Here is a 17,709-nt window from a genome sequence, read left to right on the forward strand (position 1 = left end):
GCAATTATATTTCGTTTGCAATTTTTTTTTCCATGGAAAATTCTAAGGATAAATAATTTTTTTTTCATCTATATCTAGGTATTATTCAAGGAATTATTAAGCTCCGTTTTTTCCATCTCTTTTTCCTTTTCCTTTTTTTTTTTTTTTTTTTTGAAGAACATTTATTCGTGAAATATTTGAACAAAAATTTAAACAAAGTTGACTTAAAATTAACATTATAAAAATAATATGATAATTTGTGGCGTTTCTTTTATTCGGGTAACAATCAAGTGTTACGTTTAACATTTACATGGGTTTTGGAAATATATTTTTGAATTATATTTAGCCATGTTTTAATATATAAGCAATAATAATTTCGAATTCACAATTGGACACAATTGGATAAAGCACAGAGCTGGGTTAATTAGGCTGAAATCAGGAAAAATTTCAATTTTTTGTTACACAATGATTCTTCGTCTCAAATAAATAAAATTCCAAATTTCGATCCGCTAGAAATTTTCAAGAGATGTTAAAACATTGTTAATGACAAAATATTATATTTTCAAACGTTGTATGATTTCGTGAATAAATAAAGAATGTAAATAGCAGGTTTATAAATGCTTTATTGAAAATTTGTGACAAAAACATGTGATTTGTTATTCGAAATCATGGAAGAAAAATAATGGAATTCATTTTTTATAAATTTCTGTCAACACCAGAACTACCTAGAATGCGTAATATTTAAATATATCGATGATTATAATAATATATATTAGTACATCTTTTCCACGTAGATCTTGCTTGTGCTCTTTTTGGCCAAAATTGGCCATTTGTGCCATTTTGTCACTATATCCCTGATACAATCGTGTTTCTATTCTAAAAAGCTAATTAAATATTCATCATTATAAGTAACATCAGAATATTATTAGAATATTGCCAAAAATATATAGTGTGGCAAAATGTGAGAAACTTGATTACGGTAGTTCTAATGTTAAAAATCTGTGTAACGTCGTATCAGTGATGAAATGACTTATTACATATTATTATTATTATTATTATTATTATTATTATTATTATCAATTTAATGAACAAATTTATCTATACAATAGGAACTTTAATAAATCATTTTCAAATTAATATTGTAAACATTTTGTTTCAAAGGTTTCACAAAAAATTCGGCCGTTTCATTTTTAATATTCTTTTCCACAATCTTCACGTTAATCGTGAATCCAAGCCAATCATACGATCATCCTCCAATGTCTCCAATCGCTGCATTTTATCATAGAAATCAAAATCGATCGAGATAATCCATCACCCAGCTCTGCTATTCATTCATATTATTCATTTTTACAACGTTTTCACAAGAACCAAAGCGAATCGTCGAATGGAATAAAGTCTCGAAGTCAAACTTTTTCTTCAATGAAAATTGAAGAAAAATAAGGAAATAGAAAGTATTTGTTGTTTGCTTGACCGAGCAAAAGTGAAGTCCATGGAATGATTTTATTAGCACTTGAAAGGAATGAAAAGTTACAAGAAAGTTGTTCAACGTTGACAATAATTTTATTGAAAAATTCATCTTCAATGACACAAATGGCAATAGCTTCTTCGACTTTCTTCGAGTTACATTCTTCTTCTATCTTTCTAAGAAGCATGTTGCCTTGGGATGATTAAAAAAGAACACTTTCTTTTGAAGAATAACATTGGAAAAATAAATTTATATAAATTATATCTTATTATTATTGAATTGTCCCTAAGTTAATTAGATTAATCAGATCAAAGAAAATTAATAAATATTAAAAGACAAATATTAAAATACTACAAATGCATCTACAATTTATTTACAAGATAGTTTGTAAGGATAAGCTAATTGTAAGATTGTATTGTCAATTGTAAGATTTTTATACAACAATTGCATTCATTTACCAACGAGAATCGAAGATAAATGTGAGTAATATTCAACATTGATATAAATGTGCAATTTCAAAAAATATGATGCATCTGTATCTTTTCCCTATTTTAATTCGTATTCATTGTTATGTTCCTTTCTTAACCAATTTCCAATATGCATGTAAATAAAGATCAAAAAAACTTCAATTATACAACGATCTTCAAATACAAAAGTTTATCAAAAGAAATTCCTTGCTCTCAAGATGCACTGAAAACCATCAAGTACAATCAAGAAAGAATAATAAGCACCTGGAATAAAAATATATTTGATTCAAGAGCAGCAAAAATTATTGTCTCGACGAGAGCAGAGACCTCTTTACCCGGTCAAGCCAATAAATAGCGAAAAGAACTCGTGTTAAAAGAGAAACGTTGAAACTTCAAAATGTGTCTTTATTGTTGCGTAATCGATATACTTCGTCTGACAATAAAACTCAGCGACATCGAATTGGAGCTACATTGCCGTTTACGTCGGCGACACACCATCGTGACGAGTCGTCGACCGATATTCCCTCGAGGAAGATCCTACTGCGACGAGTCCTCCTCATCTTCGGACATCCTCTTCCCAAGCCCGAAATGATATCTCTGACTGAGCATGTCGGTCGGTCTCTTCGAGCCTAACGGTTGTCCACCACTGTAATGCACCGCCCTCTTCCCTAATCCGAAGCTGTAAGGCTGTCTTCCCCGTTTCTCCTCGAGAAAGTCGTCCGTGTTCTCTTGGGAATGGAACGCGGGATTGTCGACTGGAAGGTAATCCAGGTTCAGTCTGAGTGGATAGTCCGTGTTGTCGTTTCGTTTTCCCAGGCCGAAACTGTACTGTCTTCGTTTCCCAAGGCCGAAGGAGTAGTCGCGCCCTCTCTGGAATAATAGAATGTTCCAAGAATGGAGAAGAGTAAGACCGATTCTTACGTTTTGGTAAGAAAATGCGATGGAAAATTTAAATCGAAGAAAACTCGTGAGAAGAAGATCATGATATATATACAGAAGATTACAAAGGTTTCGAATCGATAGGATCAGAGGATTTGACTTTTAAATCAGTTTTCAGAATCTTTGATACGCCATTAAGATCGTTATAGGCAATATTTTTCCAGGAATAAATATATCTGTTACACAACTCGGCTTAAAACTCGGATTAAATCTTATTAAAATTAAGAAAACTTTAAATCGCTGTAACTCGGAAGATAATGGCTTTAGAGCGATGGGTGAAAGATCGTTAGAAGCGCGGATCCTTCCCCTTTAAAACGCTTTTTGATTTATCTCGATACGACTTCCGGTTCCCGAGATATCGTCGTGTAAAGGAAAGAGTAATTTTCGATCGTTTATTATCCTCGTCCTTGTTGTTTACTCGGACCTCTCGCTCGCCCCTCGTTTCACTGACCTAGCCCAAACTCCAGACAAGTGTCAGACGCGATTCCTGGAAAAAAAGCGTAGTACGCATTTCTAGGAAAAATATGTAGGTCACTAGGTCGCGGGTCCACTTATATTTTTTACCTTATAGCGTCAACCCGTATAGGAACTTTGAATCCTTGTATCTCGAGAACGGATTGAGATATCGGGATAAATCAAAATGGAAATTCAATGGGGTGATTTTCTTTATTTTCTGAGTAGGTTTCGATGACAAAATTCTTGATTATTTCTCACGATTTTTTACATGAAAATTCGAATTTTATGATTTAAAGTATATATACATAGAAATTTAAATTTAATTTGATGTATTTATATTCGTATAGCACAAATAATATACGAATATACAAGTAAATATTATTTTAACAGAAAAATGAAAATGTTGAAAATTAGAGTGAACTATTGATCGTATGTTTTCAGGTTCGAGGATCGTTATGCTTACTATTGCTCCACAATGGATATGGAAATTTTAATAATTGTGATATTCTCACCTTGTTATCATTGGTATCGATCCAACGCTTTCCAATACCAAAGTTGTAGACGGGTAGCCTCTTATACTCGGAAACGTAAGTGTACGCTCTCTTTTCAGGCACGGTATCGTCGAACGCCATAGGATTCAACATATTGTTATAATGTTGAAGATTCATAGACGAGGCTGGTGTTTCTTCCATGGCTAAGACTGATCTTCCCACGATCCCAACGAAATAGAGGAAAGCCAAGCTCGATGTCAGAACGCTTGTCCTGGTCCTCATTCTGTACTTTGCCTCTTTTTAAGCCTGATTTCAAGAAAGAAAAATTCGCAATTGAAATCGATCGTTTCGAAACGATAGTTTAAAATTAAATTCTCAGAGTTGGTGCGCGGATAATTTTATTCACGCAGGGAGAAACATTTTGATTTCAAAGCAAATCTGTTTCCAGATTTCGAATTGAGTTGGAAAATGTCGCGATGAATAGCGACTGACACGGATTCTCGAAAATTGCTTTTCCACGTATCTAATTTATCAAGGATTTGTGGTTTTCCTAGTTCGAATCGAGTTTTATACTTCTGCGAATATTATGCTATTTCGTTCGAAAATTTTTGATTATTAAATTACTAATCCCATTAATTTTGTTATCATATCCTACATCTCTTATATTAAAATCGTCAAAAACTTTAATGAGAAAATATATTTTCAAGAATATTTTATCTTTTCAATACTAACATATTAATTAATGAGACAATTAATTAAATAGACAAATTGTTTATTTAAATTTATCATTGTTGCTCCTGATTCTTTTTATTTAATCTTTTACTTTTATGATGATTTTATTTAAAAAAAAAAATTCTTAAATGATTGCTTGCGATCTAAACGAGGGAAAGGAAGAAACAAGAATATTTGTAAAATTTATAATCAGAAATTCTTTCCTTTTTTTCCACGAAATGTTCGATCATCATATTTTCTATCCAAGATTTTTGATTCTCAGAATTTCGGTTCACGGTTTATCGTTGGATACCGAGATTGTTGGCTCGTGAAAATTTCAGTGGCGACGTTTACCGTTTCATTTCTGCGAGAAATTAAATCGGCCTCGATTTAAAGTGGCAATTCCGCGTGAGGGACGAGGGCAACACGAGGGGAAATGGAATATACGCTTTCCAGAGCTCATCTCGTTTAATCTGCAGGATTTACAATCGTTTCGTGGTTGTTGAAAGAATACTTGGATACGCCGGATATCCAAATGAATCGTGAAGAATTAACCACGCTTTCCAATTTGCAATTTTGATCTTTTTTCGAAGGATAGAGGATAAAAAGGAAAGAAAATAGGGAAACACGAATAATTTTCTGATGCAATTTAGAATTGAACGAAGATTGGAAGATTTATAAAGATTTGATTAAAATCTATGAATTCTATTTACAAAGAGATTTAAATTAAATGAAATTAATGAAGAATGATGTGATATCTATGAAAAATAATTATTCTATTGCACAAGATCAATATATTTGTAATTTTAGAGTATACATTTGTAAAACTACATTTGTAAGGATTAATAAAAATTAGAATATAAAGAGCAGTGGTTGAAGAGAGAGAAATAAAATATTGTTTAAAAATTAAATAAAATAACTTTCCAGCTAATTACTTATTCAAATTGCAATTCAATATTTATCAATAATGAAAGATCTGAATTAATCTTAATTTAAAAAAAAATCAATAACCAAATTTCTGAAATGGAAAATCTTACGATCAATAACAACCTCAATAATTGACATCAAGAAATTTTCGTGGAAACGAAACCTCCACAAAATCTTGGAGAAAATTTTACGAATAAAATCCCCGGAAAAACTTCCAAATTAAGAAACTTTCCAACGTATCAATCATCATAATTCAATAAATTCAATTCTCTTGAAATTGAATCCTGCTAATATAGCCAAGAGACCTTCGAACTTATCTTTGCACTCTCCTCGCAACAGGTGTTTCAACGCTCGCCATCCATTCGACTTAATTTTTAATTTACACCTGTATTTTTATTGCGACATCTTGTTCGCAGGAAGTTCGTTCCTTCGCGTTAATTTGCCCGAGCAAATCTAACTTTGCGATCTCCTGGGGCTGAAGACGCGAAGAAAAGAAGAAGGAAGAGGAAAGAAAGAGAAGGGGGAGAAAAAAGGAAAGGAGGAGGAGGAGGAGGAGGAAATTTTTCAAATAAAATTTCGAATTTCTTCGAATAACGTCCCTCTTCCGTCCATTAAAGTTTTTCTATAACTCTTGGATGACAAGCAGGCTAAGAATTTGGGATCATTGGACCGAGAGGATGTCGAAGAAGTGGAAAGAGATAGGACGAGTTATCCGGTCAGATTTGGTCGATCACGTGTCTTGTTATCGTGGCGTGTTATCGATTTAGTATTCAGCTAGCATCAACACCACGTGTACATTGCGTGACTGGCTTGTTTTATTTTTTGAGAATATTTTTTTTTTTTTTGCGATTTATGAGCGAAATGGAATTTGCAAGTGAACTTAATATTAATTAAAAAATAATTGCATTGACTTTGTTTCGCGTGTTTAATGCGATAAATGTTCTTTTTTTTTTTTTTTTTTTACGGAATTTCTAATTTAAAAATTTTAAAAATTAAATATCCAAAGAAGGAAAACTTTTGCTGTTCTATTTAAAGGTATAAATGTCACTTTAAATCATTTAAAAAAAAAATCATTCACACCTTCTTCCTTAATTAAATTAAGAAATAAATATTACCTGAAGCTTACCTAATAAAATAGTTATTATTGTCGCTTTAAAATATTTCCTGCAATTTATTCTAAATGAATCGTATAAGCTTGTTTCATTTCCACAATATCGTCACAGATTAAGTTCGCACCGATAACGAAGTAGATGATTATCAATATATGTGTAGATGTATGCAAACAAATACGCATCACTGGATCAATAACGAAGAAGTAATACGAAATACGTCTAATTCGGTGACGGTGAAGGTTAATTCAATTATTGTTTGAAAAACGTTTTAAGTGAGCGACAGCTGATGAAAATTCCATTGAAAAGCTTTGATTAATTGCGGATATTCGATGATGCAAAATTGTGATTTCAGTTTTTTATTTTTTTATTTTTATTTTTTGTAATTTTGTAATTGTAATGTATTTTATTATTCATCATTTTTTATTGTTTTTTTTTAAATTTTCAGTGACTTAATTTTAATTCGAATTCGAGGATTTATGGAATTCCTTTATTATTTTTTTGAAAATAATTTTCTTGTACAGTTATTTTATTTATTCAGTTTTTTTTTTATTAGATATTGATTAATAATAGTGGTACAATTATTTCCCAACTCTTTCTTGAGTTATTCTTGACTATATAACTATTTTATCAAAAATGTTTCTTCAAATAACAATTTTCTTTTCACTCTCTTTAATCTTCTTTTCTAAGATTTATATATATATATATATATATTTTTTTCTAAAGAAAATCTCATATTCAAACGAATTTCACTTCTCGTTATCGCAATAGAATTATTCAAATTAACTTTTCTAAAATTATTAAATGCAAATTTACTCCTAGCTTCTTTCTTTCTTATCCAAAAATATTCTCATTCTATTTTTTCAAAACATTTTCTCTTATCTTATTATCTTTATTCACATAAATCTATTTCGTAAGTGTATCTTCTAATTCTTTTTAAAAAAATTTTAAAGGAAAAAAATCCATCTCTTCGTTCATCAATAATAATAAATAATAATCAAATAATAATGATAAAACTTCACCAATAATAACACAATTTTACTTCTTTCACAAATAAGTATTGAGATCATCATTCTTTGTGTGTCGATGATCTGTCGGAACAAAATTGAAGCACATTCGAATATTAACCAAATATTATGAAAAATGGAGTGGTCATAGATTGCGACAGGAAGTCATCCGCTATGATACGCTCTGCGACCGGAAATGGGATTAGAAGTGCATGCCTGATGGGCAAACCCATCCACGATTCGTTAATGAAATTTTAAGCTGTCTTTCGTTCAGAACCCTTGTTGATCGACTCCCACACACATTTTCCCTTCTTAGTTTTGCCCTCCTCTTCCGGTTTAATGAGATTGGACGTTGATGAAATGGACGAGTCATCCCTGGGGTATCCTTTGCAAGATTAGGCACAATCGTTTAGATCGAAACTGTTTTTTTTTTCCAGAATATTTTTGAAAATTTACATCTCTTTCTTCACTCGTTACTTCTATAGATTCATAAAATTAAATCTCCTGTTTCGTTGATCACTTTTTTTGTAAAGATTAAGTGAATTTTTCAATTTATTTTAGCAATTGTGTATCCTTCACGAGAGAGGAATTTTAAAATATTAAAATTTGAAGAAAATTTAAGATTCGATGCCTTGCAGAATATCATATTGTACATTTGCTTTCTTTTAAAAGAAAGCCATTTTCTTTTAAAAGAATCGAAGGAAAGGCGAGAATTTGGAAGAGATTCGAACGAGTTGTATTAGCCATGATTACCATCAATCTCATCGACAGGTCATCGAACGTAGACCAACTTATACCGGAAACGAGATTAACGTCACCTTTCCATATTTCTCCTCGGGGATGGAAAAACATCTCGTACAGCGTGAAATTAAATCTCATCCGAGAGAATCTCATATCTTCTCGTGACTACTTTTCCAACATTATACCAATTTCCGGTATGGCAAATACTTTCATTGGAAATCTTAACTGTAAAATTAAGATTTCGCATAACGATTCGCTTGAAAAATTTTTGAAAAATTTTATTTTTCCTAATTTAAAATTATTTGAAATTATTATTTAGTTTTTTGTTTAAAAAAAGAATTGTTAAGATTATTCATTGTTGAAATTATTGTTATCTTTAGTAATTTTAGAAAACTGTGTGCTTCGTTGGTAATGAAAGGATCAAATGAATATTCGAAGTTCGAAAGGGATAAATGGTTGATGAATCATACGTGACGAATCAAAGAACATTCAATACAAAAATTCATAGAACAAAAAAATAATGAAATAGAAAATTCGTCTATTTTTTTCTTGTACAAACTTGTGCATCATTCTATATATTTTTTTGAAGATCGAAATTTAACCTCACTTCATACCATTTCAACAAGGGAAGATTCTTTATAAAAGAAAATGTAGAATAAAAAAATTATATATTTTTTTTTTAGACCAAAACTTGTGTATAAAAAAGCTTAATCAAAGGAAATTGCTACTTTAAATATTGTTATACCATTAACTTCCATGAGATAAGATATTTGATATTTAAACAGGCAAGAAAAAAGGAAGGAAAAAAGAAAGTTGGGATATTTGATCCTATAATGAGATTTTTACAGGCTATACCATGATCGATATAGCGCCATCATTGAAAATAATCCTTCATCCGTGAAATTCGTCGTCGATGTAAGAGGACGATGCAACGAGGATTTTTATGAATTCTTCACGGTCCCATCCTCTCGTGTTATCCTCCTCTTCTGCTTTCGTTACTCCAGCTTACTAAAGCGTCGTTCTCGACGGTAAAATTTACCGTCGAATCGACGTCGGCGTTAACTCGCTCGAGCTTCTGTCATATAGTTGTTCCCTTTTCTTTATCGTTCCTGAACGAAGATTTTCATTTTTCATTTCATTTCACGTATCACAGCCGACTTTTCATACGTTTCTTTAACGAAGATTTATTGGATTATCGATGGAACACGAGATTTTTCTTCATATATTAATGATCATAATTTTTAACATTTTGAATTCGAATTTTTAAAATTAAATTGGAAATTAAAATTCTTTACGTTAATTATTAATTTTCTAAGTTAATATTCAACGTAAATTTAAATTCTAATTATTATAAAAATCAATTTTCAATAAAACTTTCATAAATATCACGTAAGGACAAGAAATTTATAACAAAGAGAATATTATCGAAATTTCAAAATGGAATCTTACTAGTTTTATCATTGCCTTCACTAGCTTCCTTCCTCGATGCCTCTGGTTCAGAAATTCAATACAATGAACACTATTATAGCAGCGAATTTCCAAGTTGTAGCAGTAGTAGTTCAAATACAAAACAGGGAGGTAAAGTATGGCTTCGTATTTGGAACTGTTTGTAGCCATAAATCGCTTCGTTGAATTGGGTCAGTCGTTGTTTAACGTGTATTTGTATCGTGAGAAATTGGCCGTAAGAACGTAGAATATTAATATCGCTAGTCCCATAGAAAAATATGTAGTTCAGTGAACGAGAAGAAGGAAATGTCAATTGAGAAATGTCAGTTAAACTAGTCGATATTTTCGCGATATAAAGATATTAACAAAAAAATAAATCTACGTTTGTTCGATTCACGTCATTTGAAAAATCATTTGATGATAAAGTTGTAACATTGTAAAATCGAGTTTAAAAAATTCAGATGGAAAAGATTATTCGATTGATGAAAAAAGATTTTGGTATTATAAAAATGTTATAGACTTTTAAATATAATGATATATTTCCCAATTTTACAAAATTTCTTCAAAACCATTGCAGTCATTTTGATATTGTTTGCAAGAATTTTCATTTAAATAATTATGATTTTTTTAATTTTTAAAAAAATTATTTTCGATTTCACATATAATTTTCTAAAAACCACGTATTCCAATATTTCAAAAAATTTTAAATTGTAGGAGAATTTAATTAAACTTATTAAATCTACAAACAGAATAATCGGTTCTAAGATTATGCAATTTCAGAACTCATTCTCATATTATGCACTTTCGATTATTCTCACTCTTTCGATTATTCATCTCACGTTCTTCAAATTCTTTCACTTTCTGTTATCTTAAAATAACTTTTCAAAATCTGCCTAAGTAACCATTTCTACCATCACGAGAACAAAGCAAAGGGGTCGTAAGGGGACATCGCGATTAAAATGAAAACGCAACGTGGCATCAAACAGAGAATTCTTATTGAGCAGCTCCTAATTACTAGGATACTTGTGAGACTGGTAGATTTTTCATGGAGGCCGATTAGTCCACTTTCAAACATCATGCAACCGAGATAAGCAATAGCAATCTGCAAACTACAAGCTACAAAAAGTCTGCTAATAATGCCGTTCTAATAACCTCGTCTAATCTGCGCAGTTTCAACTCCCTCTCCTACCCTTTCCACTCGTTTTCCATCGTTTTGAAAAACAAAGACTGTGCGACGAATATACGTGTAAAACAAACATGTGTCACGAGGATTTTGTAATAGCTGTGTTTTACAATCATGTAAAAAAAAAAAAGAAAAAAGAAATAGAAGCATCGAGAATTTAAATTCGGATATAACGTTATACATTTTGCAAATTTTTGATATTTTAGAAAATTTTAGAATAACAATTCGAATAATAATGAAAATATTTTTTTCTTTTACAATTTAATTAATTGAAGTTTAAGTAATTAGCAGTAATAATATTTAAGAAATCTCTCTCACCTTCAAATTTTGAAAAGATGATATATAATATATTCAATTTTCAAAAACATCTATAAAAAATTGTTTAAACTATTACTAAAAAAAAAGATTAATATTATTCTAAAATATAAAACTATTGTAAAATGTAAAAGTGTTTGAAAACAATTGATCAACTTCACTTGCTACAATCGTTGATCTATACTACTTTCTCCCATTCAAATTCTCTTTTTAATCAATCTCTAACAAAAAAAAAAAAAATAGATTTTGAGATTAACCAACGATAAAGTCAATCCTCTCAAGAAATAATTCATCTATTAAATCGTAATGGAATATATTTAACATCTAGTAATATGATTCGAGATACTATATAATAAAATTCTCTATACTTTCATATCACGTTCGAGTAGAGTTAAACCAATATTTTGTTGTAAGATCTTGACAACTCGGACGACATAAAAGTTTTGCGTCAGACACGAGTTCTCGATTATTCCACAGCCATCGAGAGGGTTGTTCGAAAGAAGAGACGATTTCTTCTTGTTCGGCAGCTAAAACTTCGATGGAACGAAAGTTTCGATATCAATTCTGTGCTTCGTATCGTGAAAAAGATACGAAGAAGAGAGGCGAAGTTTTTTTCCTTCGTTCTCCTAGAGATAATTAAAAAATCTTATTTTAATCGAAGAGTTGTTTTGTATGTCGAGGATGAACGTTATGAACGATGAGCCAATATTTTATTTCTTTTCTTTTTTTCACTTTTATTTGTTAGTATTAATACGACATAAAAAATTAGGTATAAAAAATTTTATTAATAAGGAACATATTGAATGAGTATGTGTGTTTGAAAGGTTCATTTTGCTTTGAAATATGCATTTATCGAGATTAAACAAAAATAAAATTAAAATGATAAGTTTGATAGTGACCTTTAAATTTTTTAATATATCTTTTTATATAAAGGAAAAGATTTCGCAAACGATACGACTAATGAAATGTCAGTATTTAAAAGTTTATTTAAATTTGTATCTTTAAAATTTTAATATTTTAATTCGGACTTTTTTTCTTTCTTTTTGAAGACAAATTTTTCATACGAGTCGAATTGTAAATGGTCGAGTTTATTTATTTAAAAATTATATCTTTGACATTTTATTATTATTTCAATCAATTTCAATTAAAAATTAATTAAACGACAAATAGATTATATAAAAATCAAATAATCCTAGAAAATTTCGAGAAAATTTCGTTAGTGACTTTGAAATTGTCAATTTAAAATTTTTATTATTCAGAAATTATATTTTCTTTCATTTTTTAAAATTTTCAAGTATTCCTTTGATATATTTTTATACTATATATTTTTAAATTAATATGTTATTTAATCAAATCCGATTATTTATCCAAATTCGATAAACAAAATATTTTATTTCATATTTCCAAATCAATTAACCAACTTTGCAAAATCTAATGCAATTAAAAATCAAAGTTAATTTGTGAAACAACTCGTAATTATTCAAAGGAAATAGTAATTTCAAATTAAATTTTAGTTATATACTTTCGTTAATTAAGAATTTTATTCTTTGAGTATAAAAATTTTCTTTTAATACGAAAGTATTAGATAATTAGTAAAAATTTCATCGTTATATCAAGGTTTTTCTGAAGATTAGTTTTAAAAAATTTTTAAACCATCACGAGTTTAAGAAGTTATAGAAAGATTCCAGGAAAATTATCGTGCAAGACATCATTTAATATATTCCAAAAAAATTTCAAAATAATGAACGAACATTTAATAATACGTATTTAAAAAATATAAAAATATATTAAATATGTGAGTAACAAATTTCATACTTTGAATGATGATATGCAAATATAACAATTTTTTAAAGAGACCATATTTTTTGTGGACATGTTTCCATTTAAATTTTCAAATTTCAATGAATTTTCAAAACTCGAATTTTACAATTACACGTGATAATGTCCGTAATTATAAGATAACAGGAAATTTCAGGATAATTGCAAGTCTGGTCAATAGAAGTTTCCGGTTTGACAAACAATTTTTCCAACGATTAATCATTTCATACGCGACAGAAAAATATTTGTTGCGATTTGCTACAATGGTTTCACTGTGCAAACACGCGAACTGAGAAAAAATAGCTTCACAGAGAATGAATAATAAATGAGAGATCATTTTCACACTGACGACAATTGACTTTCTAGAGAAATAGATGGAAAATAAGATCGATGGAAATTATCACAAAGATTATTTTAGACATTTTTTTTTATTTTTGCAATGTATCTAGAAAAAAATTAATAAATAAAGAAAAATGAAAAATTTTATTTTTTACATATTAGAAAATTATATATAATTTTTTTGAAAAATTATCTTACATTTAATCAGATTGATTATTGTATGTATTTATATATTCGTATGTTTAATCACGTTGATTATTATATATTTATATATTCATATATTCAATTCAATTTTCTTGGATTTCTTTTTTGTGCATAATAATTAATTTATGTGAAATTTATCAAAATAATACATTCTTAAATAAAATGCATTAATTGTTTCATCCTTTGAAAGTTATGTATATAGAAATTCTTTGAAATTACATTCTTTTATAAAACATAATCAACGATCTATATAAAAATTATAACTTTAAAAAAGAATATTAAATGTCAACTAATTAAATAAATATTTAAAAACAGTACTTATTAAGAGCACGTGTTAAATATCAAGAAAAGCACGTGTTAAAATAACTCTTGATGAGATTCTGCAGAGTTCTCTAGAGAAATTCTCGAAATTCTAGTATTAATAAGAAATTCCTTCTGCGAAAACTTTGCATTGTTTCATAATTTGGAAAAATTTAATCAATCAAAGTTAACTTAAGAGAATTACGTACTTTTTTTTTTTAAGAATTTTGTGCTATATAGTTATTATTATTATTATTATTATTATATCAAAATTACATGTGTATAATATTTATACATATATATATCTCCCCTTCATTTAACTTTTTCATTTCTTATTAATCGTCAATAATAAATGTTCGTGATAACTATAAAAAAATCTCTTAATTATTTTTTGATTACTTTTCGTGTTCTTTTTTTTCAGAATGTTTTTGTTTGAATTTCATTGAAATAAAAGAACAAAATGGCAATATCACTCTTGTGACACGTAATTTGTCGCATCTTCGCAAAACTTTTCCGTTATCTCTTTTTATAGTTGTTCCTTCGAACTTTCCCCTCGACCAATTTCTTTCGTTTTCCTTTTTTCTTTTCCTTTTTTTCTCTCTCTTCGAAACGATTTTGTCCAAGGATTGTCCAAGTGAAAATCGATAAAAGTGAGAACGATGATGATTAATTGACACAATAATGAAATAAACGAGGAAAATATATTTCGTTATTTAGGACAATAGATTTTATCTAAAATTTTAGATAAAAATAAGATCGAGAAAGTAACAAAAGAAGATTTTTCTTGTTTTTATTCATAATCCTGATGAAACGCTCACCTGTTGCTCTCAAAGGAGGAAAATATTTTAAGTATTGAAAGTTTTAATTAAGATAGTTCGAAGCACGAATTCAATAAATTTTTCGAAGATAATTAAATTCAATTATTCTCCGTTTAAATCGTCTTAATTATTTATTTTCCAGAATTTTAATGATTCTAATAATTAATTGATGATTATATGTTTTTACGCAAGAATTCTCATTCAAATATTACTATTATTATTATTAATAGATTAACTAATTAGAAAACTTATTTAATTGAGCTAGGTAATGAATGTTCTTCTTATATTTAAATCTCCATCATTTTAATCTTTAATTTAATCACGTAATTATTTCTAATTTCATTTCAGAATAATCGTCTATTTTCAATATCCATTTCAACTTTAATAATAATTTTCAACATTGATATTAACTTTCCATGGTAGAATCTGTGTACAAATGAATCCAATATTTAATTAAATAGAATGTAAAGTAAAAAAAATAAATCAAACTCCGATCAAATATTTTTTTCTAAAAATTTCTCAAGTTGTACAAGCCTCGCTTTTAAACTAAATTTAATTAAAATTTAATTTCAAATTTAATTTTGATTAAAATATTCTTCTAATGATATATTTACAATTTTCACTGTTTATTTTAATATTCATAATATTATTTGCAAATTTCTAATCCATTCTAAATCAAATAATATAAATAATTCCGAATATATTAAAACGTTCCAACCATTCAATTCTTGAAAAAGATTCAAATTTCTCAAATTATTCAAATATCAATTGCCAAAAAAATTTAAATCGAATTCTACACAAATTTCTAGCAATTACATTTTCTATACTGTATCTTCCAATTAATTTTCCTATTATTAGAGCAACTTTTCCAAAAAAAAATATAGGATAGAATTGATATGAAATTGATATCAAAAGGGAGAGAGTTTAACTTTTTGCTTCCTACGCTGCTTAAAATAATTATAAGTCTGCTCTGCGATAATTAATGGGGAAATTACGAGTCGTCGAATATCTCAAAAGCTTTCTCGTCCATGGTATTATGGCATTAAAGGAAGGATGCTTCTTAAAAATGTTGCAAAAACATCCCCGAAGACAGCTTCAGTATTTCACTTTTGCTATTTGAAATATACGTGCGTTAAGCAAAGAGTATCAGAGTATAAATCCCCTTTACAACATCGTCTTTTTATTTATTACATGGAGGTCCCTAATTGTATGGAACGAAAGTATTCTATGGAATCCAATTATGGAAACGTCGAATTTTCAAGAATGCACACTCTCGAAAAATTACAGACTATGTTTGACCAAAGTTTGATGAAAGAAACACGATGATTATAGATTATTTTTTATTTTTATTCTTTTAGATGTGTATCATTAGAGTATATCATTTCACACTCTTCTTTTTAATTTTTATTCATTGTTATTTATTGTCTTGTCAGTTATCAATTGTTTCGAGTCGTGCAAAATTGTATTTCATCAATTATAAATAATTTCTAAGTGTCTTTAAAAAGATATTCACAGTTATAAATTCTAATAGAGGCTCTTTGAAATTGTATTCTATCAATATAAAATTAAGAATAAGTATATTATGAATCATAAGCTATGAATTAAGTTTGATATTTTTCATTTATAATTTTTATTCTTAAAAGGAAAAACTTATTAGTAATTTAAATCTAAAGAAAATTGAAACACCATCATTATTATCCTATCTCTATTTTTCAATTTTCAAAATTACTCTTTATTCGCTATTTTCAAACCATATCAAATTACTTTCTCTTTACAGGAAATCATATCTTCTCACAAAATTAACTATTTCAATTAAACCTCAAAAAATGAACTAATTAAATTCTTCAAAATCACCTCTTTTTTAAAAACCAACTTCCATCAAACTATCATAAACTTAATTCCACCAAAATTTCACAATATCCTTTCACAAAATTAAATACTCTAAAATTTCCAACCATTAAACTTCTTCGAAAACGAAATCCTTAACTCTTCGAAATCCCTTCTTTCCAACTATTTCAAACCAACCTCATCAAATCATTTCAAACCTCATTTCACTAAGTAAAAAAAAAAAAAAAAACCAAAAAATCTTCAAACTCACCTCTTACTACCATTGTTACAAACCAACCTCCATCAAATCATCATCAAAAACTTCCACCAACTTTACAGCCTATCATTATTCTCCCAAACTGTGTGATCACGTAAATCCTCAAAAAAAAAAAAAAAAAAAAAAAAGAAAGAAAAAGAGAAAAAAAAATCAATCATAGCAATCCTCTCATCGATCCAATCCAAAAACAAAAAACCAAAGTACCGTTTCGCGAAATTCGACAAACAGATGTGTATGTATGTGTGTGTGTATGTGTGCGTGCGTGTGCGAAGCTCACCTGTTGCTGAAGAATCGGCGACGTGTCGCGGCTCCCTCCGGGAATCGAACCGTTTTCCGTTTCACGTGGGTCACAATGTAAGGGTGTCGAGGCTCGTCTGATCGACGCCGAGCGTCGCGAGTTTGCTGTCTACGCGGGATATGGCGATCAGGGCATCGCGACGCCACCCTTTATACGCGTGTAACCCGCCTGTGTGCCGTGGGCCGCGCGTGTCGGCCACCCTCCTTCACCCCTTCCCATTCTTCCCTCTTTGTTCCGCTTTCCGCGCGGCGAGCAAGATATCCCCCGTCTTTCTCGCGCGTGTCGTCGCGTGCGCATAAGCGCGCGTCCCGCGATCGGCATTCAATTCTCCTTTCGTCGCGAGCCGTCTTCGAAGTCGGTGCGACGAGATAGCTGCGCGTCGATACCTTGGATATTATATTGTAGTTGCTTTTATTTGGATGATTTTTGTTTCGCTTTGTTTGGAATCGTGGATTACTTATCATTGTTTCTTTTTTTTTTTTTTTTTTTTTTTTTTTGGAAGGAATTTTGTTGAGAAAGTGTCGATGAAGTTGTAGATTATATTTGTTTCTCTGGTTTTTCTTTAATATTGGACGATTCTTTTCTTGGTGAT

General features: G+C 29.4%; 1 protein-coding gene across 1 annotated transcript; it reads right to left on the minus strand.

The window, feature by feature from the left end:
- Nucleotides 1-285: 285 nt before the first annotated feature.
- On the minus strand, nucleotides 286-17,213 carry LOC122718505 (allatostatins). Its single transcript, XM_043943594.1, has 3 exons — nucleotides 17,097-17,213; nucleotides 3,819-4,103; nucleotides 286-2,781 (listed from the first exon to the last, which is right to left on the minus strand). The coding sequence occupies exons 2-3, from the start codon at nucleotides 4,077-4,079 to the stop codon at nucleotides 2,449-2,451; spliced, it is 594 nt and encodes a 197-aa protein (XP_043799529.1). The 5' UTR covers nucleotides 4,080-4,103; nucleotides 17,097-17,213; the 3' UTR covers nucleotides 286-2,448.
- Nucleotides 17,214-17,709: the final 496 nt, after the last annotated feature.

Source organism: Apis laboriosa, unplaced genomic scaffold, assembly GCF_014066325.1.
Source record: "Apis laboriosa isolate Shangri-la unplaced genomic scaffold, ASM1406632v1 scaffold64_cov150, whole genome shotgun sequence".
Taxonomy (NCBI): domain Eukaryota; kingdom Metazoa; phylum Arthropoda; class Insecta; order Hymenoptera; family Apidae; genus Apis; species Apis laboriosa.

Coding starts and splice junctions, on each gene's coding strand:
- LOC122718505 (XM_043943594.1), bottom strand. CDS start 4,079: ATGAGGACCAGGACAAGCGTTCTGACATCGAGCTTGGCTTTCCTCTAT. Junction 2,782..3,818: donor TCGATACCAATGATAACAAG/GTGAGAATATCA, acceptor CTATTATTCCAG/AGAGGGCGCGACTACTCCTT.